This window comes from Microchirus variegatus (assembly GCF_963457635.1).
Source record: "Microchirus variegatus genome assembly, chromosome: 23".
NCBI lineage: Eukaryota > Metazoa > Chordata > Actinopteri > Pleuronectiformes > Soleidae > Microchirus > Microchirus variegatus.
In genome coordinates, this window is record NC_139824.1 from 18,664,261 (window position 1) to 18,679,565 (window position 15,305).

General features: G+C 41.9%; 1 protein-coding gene across 1 annotated transcript in view; it reads left to right on the plus strand.

Moving 5' to 3' along the window:
• Window positions 1-7,161: 7,161 nt before the first annotated feature.
• socs7 (suppressor of cytokine signaling 7) overlaps window positions 7,162-15,305 on the plus strand; it is a gene marked incomplete at both ends in the record, with an annotated part of 12,152 nt that continues 4,008 nt past the window's right edge. Inside the window, 6 exons of the mRNA XM_083909675.1 lie at window positions 7,162-7,665; window positions 7,747-8,750; window positions 10,956-11,035; window positions 12,712-12,816; window positions 14,209-14,337; window positions 14,440-14,591. Coding sequence (XP_083765801.1) covers window positions 7,162-7,665; window positions 7,747-8,750; window positions 10,956-11,035; window positions 12,712-12,816; window positions 14,209-14,337; window positions 14,440-14,591 — 1,974 coding nt within the window. The remainder of the gene's footprint in view (window positions 7,666-7,746; window positions 8,751-10,955; window positions 11,036-12,711; window positions 12,817-14,208; window positions 14,338-14,439; window positions 14,592-15,305) is intronic.

Consider the following 15,305-nt stretch of genomic DNA (forward strand, 5'->3'; position numbering starts at 1 on the left):
CTCTCTCTCCTCCCTCTCTCTCTCTCTCCCTCCCTCTCTCACTCCCCTTCATCCCTCTCTTCAATCATTCCCACTCCTGCTCTTCCCACCCCTTCATCCCCTCGTTCACATATGCCTCCCTCCTCCATGTGGAGTGGGAGGCTCACAGGTGCTGTGTGTGTGCGTGTGTGTGTGTGTGTGTGTGTGTTCTTGTACTTGCGGCATACTGAGGACCAATGAGGGGTTTTTAACCAACAAAGTGAGGTCCTTTCTACGATGCGAGGACATTTCTGCCGGTCCTCACTTTGTCTTCATTTAATTCACTTCCTGAGGTTGTAAACATGCTATACTCTGTTTTTAACACAGCTCCTCAATTTGGTACAAAAACCCTGTTTTCCAGCCCTGGTGTTTCACACACGTTTTGCTCTGGCGCTCCACCTGCAGACATGTTATGGTACTGCACCCGGTAGTTCTTTATAGATGTCATTCACGAAGTAGATAATTTGTGTTGATTTATAAAGTGGAAATTCTGGACCTCACTTTGCCAGCACTTTTACCCGGTCCTCAGTATGCAGCAAGTACAAGAATGTGTGTCTCTGTGTTCTTGTACTTGCGGCATACTGAGGACCAGTGAGGGTTTTTAACCAACAAAGTGAGGTCCTTTCTACGATGCGAGGACATTTCTGCCGGTCCTCACTTTGTCTTCATTTAATTCACTTCCTGATGTTGTAAACATGCTATACTCTGTTTTTAACACAGCTCCTCAATTTGGTACAAAAACCCTGTTTTCCAGCCCTGGTGTTTCACACACGTTTTGCTCTGGCGCTCCACCTGCAGACATTTTATGTTACTGCACCCAGTAGTTCTTTATAGTTGTCATTCACGAAGTAGATAATTTGTGTTGATTTATAAAGTGGAAATGCTGGACCTCACTTTGCCAGCACTTTTACCCGGTCTTCAGTATGCAGCAAGTACAAGAATGTGTGTCTCTCTGTGTGTGTGTGTTCTTGTACTTGCGGCATACTGAGGACCAGTGAGGGTTTTTAACCAACAAAGTGAGGTCCTTTTTACGATGTGAGGACATTTTGTCCGGTCCTCACTTTGTTTTCATTCAAATCACTTCCTTAGGTTGTAAACATGCTATACTCCACCTGCAGACATTTTATGGTACTGCACCCAGTAGTTCTATATAGACGTCATTCATGAAGTAGATATTTGTAATTGTGTTGATTTATAAAGTGGAAAATGCTGGTCCTCAGTATGCGGCAAGTACAAGAATGTGTGTGTGTGTGTGTGCGCACGCGCGTGTGTGTGTGTGTGTTAGATGTGGGTTAAGCTCTGCTGCATTTGGACGTCCATCAAGTCTCTTCCTGATGAATGGATGGATGGATTAACCCCTCTGTCACAGGGAGAGTGGATGGAGAGGAGGGAGGTGTGTGTGTGTGTGTGTGTGTGTCTTCTGTCATAAACACTGACCTTGTGAGGACCAGTCGTCATAGTCCATAGGACCAGAACTGGTTAAGTTTAGGGCTAGGATTTGAGGGTTAAGTAAGGGTTAGTCATAAACTGGTTAAGGTTGTAGGCTGTGTGCGTGTGTGTGTGTGTGTGTGCGTGTGTGTGTGTGTGTGTGCGCATGTGTGTGTGTGACTGCATTAGACGTGTGAAGAACAAAAAGAAAGAAATGATGTGTGTTCACTGGGAGGAGTGATGATGATGATGATGATGATGATGCAGGGAAGAATCCTTGTTCTGGTGACCATGGCAACAGGTTTCTGAGCATCACACACACACGCACACGCACACGCACACGCACACACACACACACACACACACACACACACACACACACACACACACACACACACACACACAATAAAGTAGCAGAAGTAGCAAAAACAACTGCATTAAGCCACGTGTCATCATCATCATCATCTGCCAATCAGAGCCAGAGCTGATCATCACCTGAGTCTGTGACAGAGTCATGTGACTCAGTCAATGTTCATATATATGATGATATTTATTTAACTGATGTTATTGTGTTTTTGTTGACAGTGAGTGTGTGTAGCAAACACAAACACAGAGAAAATGTCAAAAGCAGCAGAAAAAGAAGATTATAATAAGTTTCAGTAAAATAAAGCTGACGCAGCGTGTTTCTCAAAGACGTTTCATAACGTTCTGCACAAAATAAGTGACTTAACTCGTCAAGTAAGATTTAGCAAAACTTACGTGACAAACTGAAAATAGTAAAAATATGGCTTCAAATTTTCAAACTGTTGCATGAGCTTTATACATGATTGTCAAACTATTATGGTCTGTATCCACCTCTGGTGATGAACAGTCACCAGTTGATCATAAAACATGTCCAAACAGCAGTTGTGACAAAAGGCCAACATGGAGATCACAGGTGGAAATGATCACATGAATAATAATAACTCACATGTCATCATGTCATCATGTTATCAGTGTGTTTTGCCGCTATAAAATGCATTTGTAAAATACAAAATGGCCGCTGTAACATCAATACTGACGCCTCTGACCTCTGACCTCTGATGTGCATCACATCAATGCTGCTCACAGTGTTAGTTTGATTACACACACTTACACACACACACACACACACACACGCACACGCTTGCACAGCATTCATAGTGAGGACACATCATAGACATTAGCCTCTTCCTAACCTTAACCATCACAAATAAATGCCAAACCCTAACCTTAACCTAACCTTAACCTAACCCTCACTTCATTCTATAACCATACACCATGTATGTATCTTATATGTGGAACTGATCTTTGTCCCCATAAGGACGACAACACACACACACACACACACACACACATTCTTGTACTTGCTGCATACTGAGGACCAGCATTTCCACTTTATAAATCAACACAATTACAAATATCTACTTCATGAATGACATCTACAAAGAACTACTGGTTGCAGTACCATAAAATGTCTGCAGGTGGATCCCCAGAGCAAAAGGGGCTGGAAAACTTTTTCGATTTTAATTTATTTTTAAAAATTTTGGTCCAACATTTTACAAAAACGTCATACTATACTATGTAGACCAAAATGTAAAAAAGAATTTGACAAAAAAATGTTGGTCCAAAATTTGACAAAAACGTCATACTATACTATGTCTTCCAAAATTAAAAAAAAAAATTTGACCCAAAATGTGAAACAAAAATTTGAAAAAAAATATTGACCCAAAATTTGAAGAAAAAAAAATGACCCAAAATTTTTGGTCCAAAATTTGAAAAAAAAATTTGGTCAAAAAATTGAAAAAAGAAATTTGGTCCAAAACTTGAAAAAGGAAATTTGGTCCAAAATTTGAAAAAAAAAAATTGGTCCAAAATTTGAAAAAAAAATATGGTCCAAAATTTGAAAAAAAATTATGGTCCACAATTTGACAAAAACGTCATACTATACTATGTCTTCCAAAATTAAAAAAAAATTTTTGACCCAAAATGTAAAACAAAAATTTGACCCAAAATTTGAAAAAAAATATTGACCCAAAATTTGAAGAAAAAAAAATGACCCTAAATTTTTGGTCCAAAATTTAAAAAAAAAAATTTGGTCCAAAAATTTAAAAAAGAAATTTGGTCCAAAACTTGAAAAAGGAAATTTGGTCCAAAATTTGAAAAAAAAAATTTGGTCCAAAATTTGAAAAAAAAATATGGTCCAAAATTTGAAAAAAAAATTATGGTCCAAAATTTGAGAAAAAGTCGTCCAAAATTAAACATTTTGACAAATTGAGTATAGCATGTTATAGCAACCTAAGGAAGTGATTTCAATGAAAACAAAGTGAGGACCGGCCAAAATGTCCTCACTCTGTAAAAATGACCTCACTTTGTTGGTTTAAAACCCTCACTGGTCCTCAGTATGCTGCAAGTACAAGAACACACACACACACACACACACACACACACACACACACACACACACACACACACACACACACACACACACACACACACACACACACACACACACACACTAGGTTTAATGGCCTCTAATCCACTCTGCTCTCTTCATCTGCAGCCATCACCATTGAGTGTCCTGCACTGCCCTCTGCCGGTCACATATCATACTGCAGGTTAGTGTTTCTATCTTATAATAAAGAAATGGCAGCAATTCCCTGTCCCATCATTCATTCATTCATTCATTCCACACAGAGTTATCCTACATTTTATAATATGTTTTTTTGAGCTGGTGTTTTGTTTCTGTGTCTGATACGTTTGTACACTTTAGTCTTGTTGCCTATTAACTATTTATTTTAACACTCTTTGATTTGAACTGTAATTCTGTTTTGTATAATCTTTATTTTCCTTTGTTGTGAACAGTTTGAGCGTCCTGACCTGATGAGAACATGTGGACACAAAGATCAGTCAGGTGAGTCATATTTACACTATTTTTATTATTATTATTAATATTATTTTAAATACATTTAAAGACAAAGGACAAACTGTATTTTTTTTTTTGCAGGTAAATAATATTTTTAAATTTTTCACAATTATTTTCAAGCATTTGCACACAATATTTGCAGAAATACACATTTGCATACAATTGATAACATATATATGTATATTAAAAACCCTCAGGGCCACCGTAGGGCTGGGCCTTTGTGGCAATGACAAACTTTTTGCTTACATTAAAATCCCAGTTCTCTTTATTATCACATTTCAGTGAATGAATGTGATTACAAGCATTTTATTTGGATTTTTCAGGCTTGATATCTGTTATATTTAATTCCATTTTTGATGTATTCCTGATGTTAGATGTCAGTCTTTCAGGTTTATGTGATATGTCAGGTCACAACATGAAAAGTGTGTTTTATGTCATATACTTGAGGTCATAACACAGACATTTTGGATGCAGCTGATTTGCAGAGACTTCCATGACGCTCCAGCTGAATCAATAAGAAACGATGCTCACTCAGACTCATATTTCCCTCGTCTGCGTTCACATCCCCGTGCATTTTAAAAATCCTCCTCCGTGTTTCTGTTTCACCCACGGAGCTCATTAACAGCAGAATCTGGAGCATGAAGCAGAACTTCAACAAATGCTAGGTTGGGTTAATTAATCCGTTATCTCTCCAAACATATTCTCCAAAACTGTGTTTTTATACCAAACTCTTTTGTCTTATAACATGATATATGAACACTATACTATCATGTTAATACAAACACAGAGAGAAAGGCCCTCACTTGAACTGGGATTCTAACAGTGACCTACTGCAGTGAGGCAATCGTGCTCATCACCAGACCACCATGTGGCCCTGTTATAGATATTATATATAATATATTATATATTCAATAAATCTTAATGGATTAAGGTGGAAACTTGTCACACATACTTTATATAGTATATTTGACACTCACTGGTTGGAAGGTGTATTTAAAGGTGCATTATGTAATAAATCATAAAATCCTCCTAATATGTCACAGAGATTTAGGAATAATGTTCATGTAACAAACTGAACTCACCAACAACAATGAAAAAAAATATTTTGCAGACTGCAAATCATGTTTATGTTTTGAAATCATGGTTTGGCGTCATGTGGCGCCACCTACCGCCGTCTACCAGTCATTGCAGTCAGTAGAGTCTCAGCTGCCGAGCGACCACGGGTTGCCAGTTACGTCAGAAATCCAAAACTAAAAGACCTCGGTATTTTGAATTTGAGTGTAGTAACTGTTTTTGGCCACATTCTTACATATGGCACCTTTAAATATATTTAATCTTTATTCTGTGTAGAACTGTATATTTTGTCACTGTTTTATCTCTGAAGCATTTTATAAAATTATATTATATGTTTATATTATAGGCTTCTTATTATTATTAGCCATGTTGTTACAGATGTCTGTATGTGGCACTTTTTCCACTCGCATTTTAATTTATTTTATTTTGAAAAAGGACTTAAACTGTGTGCAAAAGCAGATGTGGAGTTTGATGATGATAAATCTGAAGGTTGCTCATGAATAATAACATATATATATATATGTATTTATATATATGTGTGTGTATATGTATGTGTATATATACGTATATATATATGTGTGTATTTATACATATATATGTATATATATATATATACATATATATGTATGTGTATAAATGGTATTATATGTTTATATTATAGGCTTCTTATTATTATTAGCCATGTTGTTACAGATGTCTGTATGTGGCACTTTTTCCACTCGCATTTTATTTATTTTATTTTGAAAAAGGACTAAAGCTGTGTTTAAAAACAGATGTGGAGTTTGATGATGATAAATCTGAAGGTTTCTCATGAATAATAACATATATATATATATATATATGTATATATATGTGTGTGTATATATATATATACATATACATATGTGTATGTATGTATTTATATATATGTATGTATATATGTATGTATTTATATATACCTATATATATGTATACATATATATAGGTATATATATATATACATATATATATACATATATATATATATATATATGTATATATATATATATATATATATACATACATATATAGGGTATATGTATGCATATATATATATATATACATATATATGCATACATATACACAGGACCAGTGATGATGGAGTAAAGACGTTAAGCAGCAGCAGCATCTGTTCATGTGTGATATAAAACAGCTTCACACTCATTGACGCTGTACTTGTCATCATCGGCGCTGATGATGGAGCTCCTGGTGTTATTATTATGGGCTGAGCGGAGGAGGAGCGGGTGGGGCCGGGGTGGCTGATGGGAACACAGACTGTGGTCACTGACCGGAGACTCTCTCTCTCTCTCTCTCTCTCTCGCTTTACTCTCTCTCTGTGTCTCTCTCTCTCTCTCTCTCTTATTCTGCTCAGTTCAGACCGCATGTCTGACCCGGGGGGTCCGCCTGCTGCTGGGAGCCAACTGCATCCATTGCCCCTGAGCCCTGACGGATGGATGCGCCCCTGACGTAGAGCAGGAGGATGAAAACCAGCGCCTGACTTACCGTTATTTTTATTTATTTTTTATTTGGCATTTTCGCTCACAGCCTGTTTATGGGAGGCAGGAGCTGCTGCTGCTCGGCCCTTTCTTTATCACAGGGAAGATGCATCCGCGGTTAGCGATGTGAGGAGCGCAGCAGGTCGCACTATCATCCCCATTTCGCGATCCTGAGGAATAATTATGAACAACGCGCAAGAAATGTCGCCCGATTTCGTCTTGATGCGCCTGGTTTCCGCGGCCGAGGATGACCGCTTGGACGCAGAGAACGGGAATCTGCCGCCGGGAGGAGTGGTGCCAGGGCTGGGTAAGGAGGTGCTGGCTCACAGCGGCGTCAAGGCGGCTTTGGACATCAGCCGAGATCCGACCGCGGTCGTCGAGCATCCCGGCGGCCGCCTGAACAAAGCGCAGCCGAGCGGGGAGGGCACGGCTGCACCTGACACCGGGGTGACGGAGAGCCGAGCCCCGCTGTCCGCGCCTCCTCCGCCGCAGAGCCCCATGGAGGCCCAGGGCTTTGACTTTGCTGCCAGTCCCGGCCTCCGGCCTCAGCTGCTCGTCTTCTCCAATATAATGCGCAACGAGGACGGGATTTTAGAATTAGAGCGTCGGAATCAGCCCAGGGATGCTGTGGGTTTGGAGCAGAGCCCGGGCCCGGCTGTCAATAACAACATCCTGAGTCCTGCAGAGGCTCAGCAGCATCAGCATCAGCAGCAGCAGCATCATCAGCATCAGCAGCAGCAGCAGCATCAGCAGCATCATCATCAGCAGCAGAACCTGCTGGAGCGGACATGGGGAGCACATCCGCCGCTCTCTGCGTCCGCTGAGATGCACGGAGCTGCGGATCTGTGCCGCCGGCATCGACTCATCGCCACCCCGCCCGAGTGGCCCTTGTTGTCGGAGAGAAGCAACCCTCTCACCGTCATTGAAACCTCGAAATGGGGCTGCGCCACCAGGGACAGAGAGGGAGCCGTGTTCGAGCTGGCCCGGCGGTTCGGGGAGCTCGGGGTCGGCGCGGTGCCCAAGATGCTGCTCAAAGCCGGGGAGCTCCCGCAGTGTTCGTGTCAGGGCGCACACGGGCCCGGGGGAGGCGGGGTGGAACCCGGGGGTGACCCCGCGGAGACCAGCGATGCTCTGCTGGTGCTGGAGGGGCTGGGCAGCGGGGATGTGGACGGCCTGGGCATGGACGAGTGTCCCGGGGACGAGGGGGACGACGAGAGCGGACGCCGCCAGTTTTTACTCAACAGGAAGCGGGAGATAGTGGAGAAAATGTCCGGGACTTTCTCCATTAGCAGCTTCCAGGCGGAGCTGAGGAGGCAGGTGGAGGGGATGGCCCCTGCCGCGACCCAGGCGACCCAGGCGGCGCAGGTGTGCAGCGTGCACGGGGGCTCCGCCAGCCGGCCGCCGCAGGTGAGCTCTGGGGACGCGGCTGTGGTCGCGCAGCTTTCGGCCACACCGATTCAGAACTCGCCGTGGACCATGAGTCCGAACCTGAGCCAGGCTTCGACGCCGAGGCGGCGGCCGGAGCGGTGCGCCAGCGCGCCGCGGACTCCCACGGGCCGCGCCGGTGCGGCTGCGGAAAAGACCCTGAAAGTTCCGGGGAAGTCCAAAAAGGGCTCGCTAAAGATCCGCCTGAGCAAACTGTTTCGGACTAAAAGCTGCAGCGGCTCCAATCACCTGCTGGACAAGAGGCCCTCGGTCACCTACTCTGTGTCTTCTGCCGGGAGCCTGGTGGACATGGCGAGCGCTGCTGGAGCGGAGCAGGACACGGACAGGTGAGTCCTCCGCTGTCCGACACTGACCAACACTGGGTTTGTATTTAAGGCCAAAATCCTCGCATAAACAAACATTTTAGAAGGAAGAGATTGTTGAAATCTCCAGTATGTAACTTATGTTAGCATAACACTGCTGCTAGCTGTTAACTTGGTGTCATGTTTCAGAGAAGTTGACCTACAGTTGGCCGCCATCTTGCTTTACTAGCAAAGCTGCGATGCTAACGCCGCGTCACTCTGTGTCGCCACAGACGCTAACAACAAAACACTGCTATACTTAGAGCTGCAACTAACGATTATTTTCGTAATTGATTAATCTGTCGATTATTTTCTCGATTAATCGATTAATCGTTTGGTCCATTAAACGTCAGGAAATGTTAAAAAACGTTGATCGGTGTTTGTCAAACCTGGTAATGACGATGTTCTCGAAAGTCTTTGTTTTTGTCCACAAACCAAAATAATTCAGTTTTAATGATTTCGTTGTTTATGTGGAGCAAAGAAACAAAGAAAATATTCACATTTAAGAAGCTTGAACAATCAGAAATCTGGTTTTAATCATGAAAAAAAGCTTCTAACCGATTAATGGATTATCAAAATAGTTGAAGATTAATTTAGTAATCGATTAATAATCGATGAATCGATTGATAATCGTTTCAGCTCTAGCTATACTGAGACACACACACAGTAGCTGATCATTAGCATTGACTCTAACACATTATATATGTGCGTTATTGGCACTTTTCCATTCTACAGTTGTAGCACGACTCAGCTCTACTTGATTTGTTATCAGACGCGTTTTTAGAAGGAAGAGATAGTTAAAGCTCCAGTATGTAACTCATATTAGCATAACACTGCTAGCTGTTCACTTGGTGTCAGGCTTCAGAGAAGTTGACCTACATCTTGCTTTACGAGCAAAGCTGTGATGCTAACGATGCGTCACTCTGTGTCTCCACAGACGCTAACAACAAAACACTGCTATACTGACACACACACACACACAGCAGCTGATCATTAGCATTGACTGTAACATATTTTCCATATACAGTTGACCTACAGTTGGCCGCCATCTTGCTTTACTAGCAAAGCTGTGATGCTAACGCCGTGTCACTCTGTGTCTCCACAGATGCTAACAACAAAACACTGCTATACTGACACACACACACACACACAGTAGCTGATCATAAGCATTGACTGTAACATATTTTCCATGTACAGTTGACCGCCATCTTGCTTTACTAGCAAAGCTGTGACGCTAACGCCGCGTCACTCTGTGTCTCCACAGACGCTAACAACAAAACACTGCTATACTGAGACACACACACACAGTAGCTGATCATTAGCATTGATTGTAACACATTATATATGTGCTTTATTGTCACTTTCCCATTCTACAGTTGTAGCACGACTCGGCTCTACTTGATTTGGTATCAGACGCGTTGTTAGAAGGAAGAGATAGTTAAAGCTCCTGTATGTAACTCATGTTAGCATAACACTGCTGCTAGCTGTTCACTTGGTGTTGTGTTTCAGAGAAGTTGACCTACAGTTGGCTGCATTAACTATATCATTGTGAATAATAATAATAATTAAAATACATGGAATTGACAAAATTCTATTTAAAAAAAATGTAAATTCTTTAAATTTAAGCCTAATTATTTGTGTTTTTTTTAATTTTACCATATTTATAGTCAATTGTTCAATTCAATAAATAAATAAACTAGGTACTATCTGAAATGAAAGATAATGAAGCAGTGAAAGATTGTATTTACAGTGTGTTGTCACAAATATCACTGAGTGCAGAGAAACAACCTGTGTGCAGCTTCATACCCACATATATCTCTAAATATAAATATTTGTTATGTTTAAGCTATATTACGTTTGCTTGATTTGATATATACGGTGATATGTACGTATGTATATATGAAATTAAAAAGTAGGATCGGATTCTTCCCATGGTCCAGCCAGAGCTAATTCTTGAGACGTGAACTGTGTGTTTCTAGATGCAGATGTTTGTCAGAGCTCTTACAGCCTGTGTGTCATCATTCACAGCATCAACACACTGAAGAAATGTGTTAAAAAAACACACAGACTGTCAGAGCTGAAAGAGTTAGAGAAAGCTGCAAAAACACAACAACAACAACAAAAGAAAGAAGCATATAAAGCTGATGATGTGAACCTCTGTAGTTTTTCTTCTTCATGTCTCTCCTGCAGCCACATCCAGCCCAGACTGACCAGGGCCCACAGTGCCTTCTCCCCTGCCTCCCTCTCTGCCTCCCTCTCTGCTTTCACTGGTAAGAAGCTGCTGGATCTGTCTCTCTGACACAGTCTCACCTCAGTCTCTTTATTCACTCATTTATTCACATTAGTTTATTGTCTATGATATGATCGGGGAAAACAAAGCAAAGGGAAATCTCTCTCTGTTTCCTGCGTCTGAACGAGCTGAGGTTGTTTCAAACACAAATGTTCACTATTTATCGTTCTTCTGTCACGCAAAGTAAAAGCAGCTTCAATGACTGTGTGGACTGAAGGTGTTGATGTTGCTTCACACAGACAGACAGAGGTCAAAGTGACCCCAGTCTGCTGTAATACACCTGTGTTACACACCTGTGTTACACACCTGTGTTACACACCTGTAAGTCACCACTGAGGGAAACATTGATCTCTATCATTTAAAACACAACCAACTGCTGAGAGAAAGAAAACATGCATGTTGATTTCTCACAGCAAGAAAGCCACTATATAACTGTATCACTATAACTACTACAAAACTATACAATAATATAACTATATAACTATGCATGTATAACTATATAAATATCTAACTATACCTGTATAACTGTATAAATATATAATTATAACTGTATAACCATATATATATATATATATATATACAACTTTAACTATGTAACTATAACTATATAACTATACAACCAACTATAACTGTACAACTGTAACTATATAACTGTATGACTTTATACATTTTTAATTATAAATGTATAATTATGTAACTATACAACTATAACTGTATGACTATATAAATATATAACTGTATAATTATGTAACTATACAACTATAACATTAACTGTATAGCCATATAACTATACAACTACTATACAACTATAAATGTTTAACTTTAACTGTATAATATACAACTATACAACTATAACTGTATCATTATATAAATATACGTATACATATATAATATATCTATCTATGAGGCACAAGAGGTCTGTGTTTACAGTGAGAAGAGTAATGTGGTCTGTAAGTCAACTGGTAAAAACAAGAAAATAAGTGACTGAAATAATAAGATAAGTAAATAAATAAGTAAATAAGTAGATACATGAGTAGATAAATGAATAAATAAAGAGACACAGCTCAGACCTCCCTCACAGTGTCAGTGTGTTTCTGATCTTTCTGTTGAATGAAGGCGAACACCAACGAGGCGGACACATTAAAGCTGCACCAGGCGATAGTTCATGTTGTTGTTGTTGTTGTTGTTGTTGTTGTTGTTGTCATCACAGGCTGAAGCACTTATTAGAAGTCCTTCATGCTCGTGTTTACCCTCCCGTCATCAGCCTGTGATGTTCCACAGAGCAGAGACAGAGGACTCCTCACACCAGAGCCTTTCATTTCCTTTCGTTTCCCTGCAGAATTTCACTTTGGTGAATCTGCAGCGTCTCAATTAGTGAGGATGGGATTTTTCTTCTCTTTGTGTTGGTGTGTTGTTTTTTTTATTGCAGTGATTTAGGCTGATTAGCTGGGTGTAATTTTCCATAAACATCCTGCGTGGTGCAGCTTTAATGGCACTCTGCAGCAACAGGAGGCAAAAACACTGATACACAGACAAACCACAGCCTCTTTCACTTCTTCTTTTCCTTCTTCTGCTTCGTTCCACTTCCTTCTTTCACTTTTCCTTCTCTTCCCTCTCTCCCTCGTATATCCGTGGTCTTGTTGTGTGTCTCTGCAGGTGAGACTGTTTCTCTGATGGATGTGGATATTTCACGGCGAGGGGCGAACACGCCACACCCTCCCACGCCTCCTCCTCCTCCACGACGAAGTCTCAGCCTGTTAGGTACAGTTTTTCACCTTCCTGCTTTGACACAACACTTCCTGTCAACATTAGCCTGTCCACAATAATGACAACACTGTGAGGAGCGTTGTCGAAATGTGCGATAATGGAGAGGTTTTTTGAATGTAAACGGTTAAAATCTGCCTTAATCTGGCTTTAAAGACAAATACAGAGAACTAACAAAACTAACTAAATCCTTTCTGATCTTACAAAAATATAAAAAAATGTAATGTTACAAAAACACAAAAAATAAATGTTATTAACATTACAATAGAAACAGAAATATGTCTCAATTAAATTAAATTAATCATTCAAAATCTCAATAATGGAAATACACGACCATTAATTTATTGTGGGTGTTTTTTATCGCAGTGTGTGACCACATGGTACACACACACACATATTCTTGTACTTGCCGCATACTGAGGACCAGCATTTCCACTTCATAAATCAACACAACTACTAACAACTACACGAACTACTGGGTGCAGTACCATAACATGTCTGCAGGTGGAACCAGGTTTTTGTACCAAATTGAGGAAATCTGTTAAAAAACAGAGTAAAGCATGTTTACAACCTAAGGAAGTGATTTCGATGAAAACAAAGTGAGGATGGGACAAAATGTCCTCACTTTGTTGGTTAAAAACCCCTCACTGGTCCTCAGTATGCGGCAAGTACAAACACACACACACACACACATTCTCCTGCGTCCTCGCTCCTGCGTCCTCACCCTTATGTTCTCACTCTTATGTCCTTGCTGTTATGTCCTCACTCCTGCGTCCCCACTCTTATGTCCACGCTCCTGCGTCCTCGCTCCTGCGTCTTCACTCATGCGTCCTCGCTCCTACGTCCTCACTCCTGCGTCCTCAATCTTATGTCCTCGCTCCTGCGTCCTCGCTCCTACGTCCTCACTCCTGAGTCCTCACTCCTGCGTTCTCACTCCTGCGTCCCCCCCCCTGTGTCCTCGCTCCTGCGTCCTCACTCTTATGTCCTCACTCCTGTGTCCTCACTCCTGTGTCCTCGCTCCTGCGTCCTCCCTCCTGCGTCCTCGCTCCTTCGTCCTCATTCCTGCGTCCTCACTCTTATGTCCTCACTCCTGCGTCCTCACCCCTGCGTCCTCGCTCCTGCGTCCTCACTCCTGCGTCCTCATTCCTGCATCCTCCCTCCTGCGTCCTCCCTCCTGCCTCCTCACTCCTGCGTCCTCCTGGAGCCTCCTTGTCCCTCTTCAGGTGTATCTTAGTTCATTAGAAGATCCTGGGGGAACAGTTCCTCGTCCACTGGAGGAGAACTGGAGGCTTCTTCCCCTTCTTTTCATTCCCTTGCTTCCTCCTCACCCTCTTTTCCTTTACCGTCCTTCCTCAATCTCTTCTCCTTTCCTTGTTGTCCTTCCTCCAGATGACATAGCGGGGCCCCAGCCTGGGCCCTTCCTAGTTATGGGTGCGTCCCTGCAGTCCCTCCCCCTGCCTCTCCCTCCTCCTCCTCCTCCCTTCCACTCCACCATGCAGCACAGTCTCAGCCTCAACGGTAAGACGCGGCGTTAAAGTGCTAAAGTGTTTGAATGTGGCCGGTACGACCTGACGGCCGAGCACGTGTCAGACCTCGTCTCTTCCCTCTGATCTCGTTCAGACGCCTTCCTCCGGGCTCTTCCTCACTCGACATCGTCATCGACCGTGGCTGACGCTCGACCCCCCACCAGACAAGCTCCGCCCCCCATGCTGTGCGCCCTGCGGCGGTCTGAGGCCAGCAACTTCACCGCCAGTCTGAGGGAACTGGAGAAGGTAGGGAGGAATGTTTCTGATGATTATTCATCTGATTTGCTTTGGCCACAGCAGTGAAATCATGATTTGATGATTCAGTGAGTTTATTGATGGATATTTTCATCTTTTACTTTAAAGCTGTAGTGCACTCTAAGAAATAAGGGTTCCAAAAGGGTTCTTCTACAAGGGCTGATGTTCTACCTGGAACCATTTGCTTCTGAAAAAGGGGTTTTCAAGGGTTCTTGGTAACACTAATGGTTCCAGTAAGAACCATTTAGATCCAGAGAACCCTTTAAAACCCCTTTTCTCAATAAAGACACTAAGGGTTCCAGGTGGAACCTTTATAAAAATGTTCTACCTGGAACCATTTGCTTCTGAAAAACCCTTTCTTCGGGAAATGGTTTTTCAAGGGTTCTTGGTAACACTAATGGTTCCAGTAAGAACCATTTTGATCCAGAGAACCCTTTAAAAACCCCTTTCTCAATAAGGACACTAATGGTTCCAGGTAACCTTTTTATAAAGGTTACCTGGAACCATTAGCTTCTGAAAAACTATTTCCCGAAGAAAGGGTTTTTTAAGGGTTCTCTGGACCATTTTGATCCAGAGAACCCTTGAAAGCCCCTTTTCTCAATAAAGACACTAAGGGTTCCAGGTGGAACCTTTATAAAAATGTTCTACCTGGAACCATTTGCCTCTGAGGGGTTCTTGGTAACACTAATGGTTCCACTAAGAACC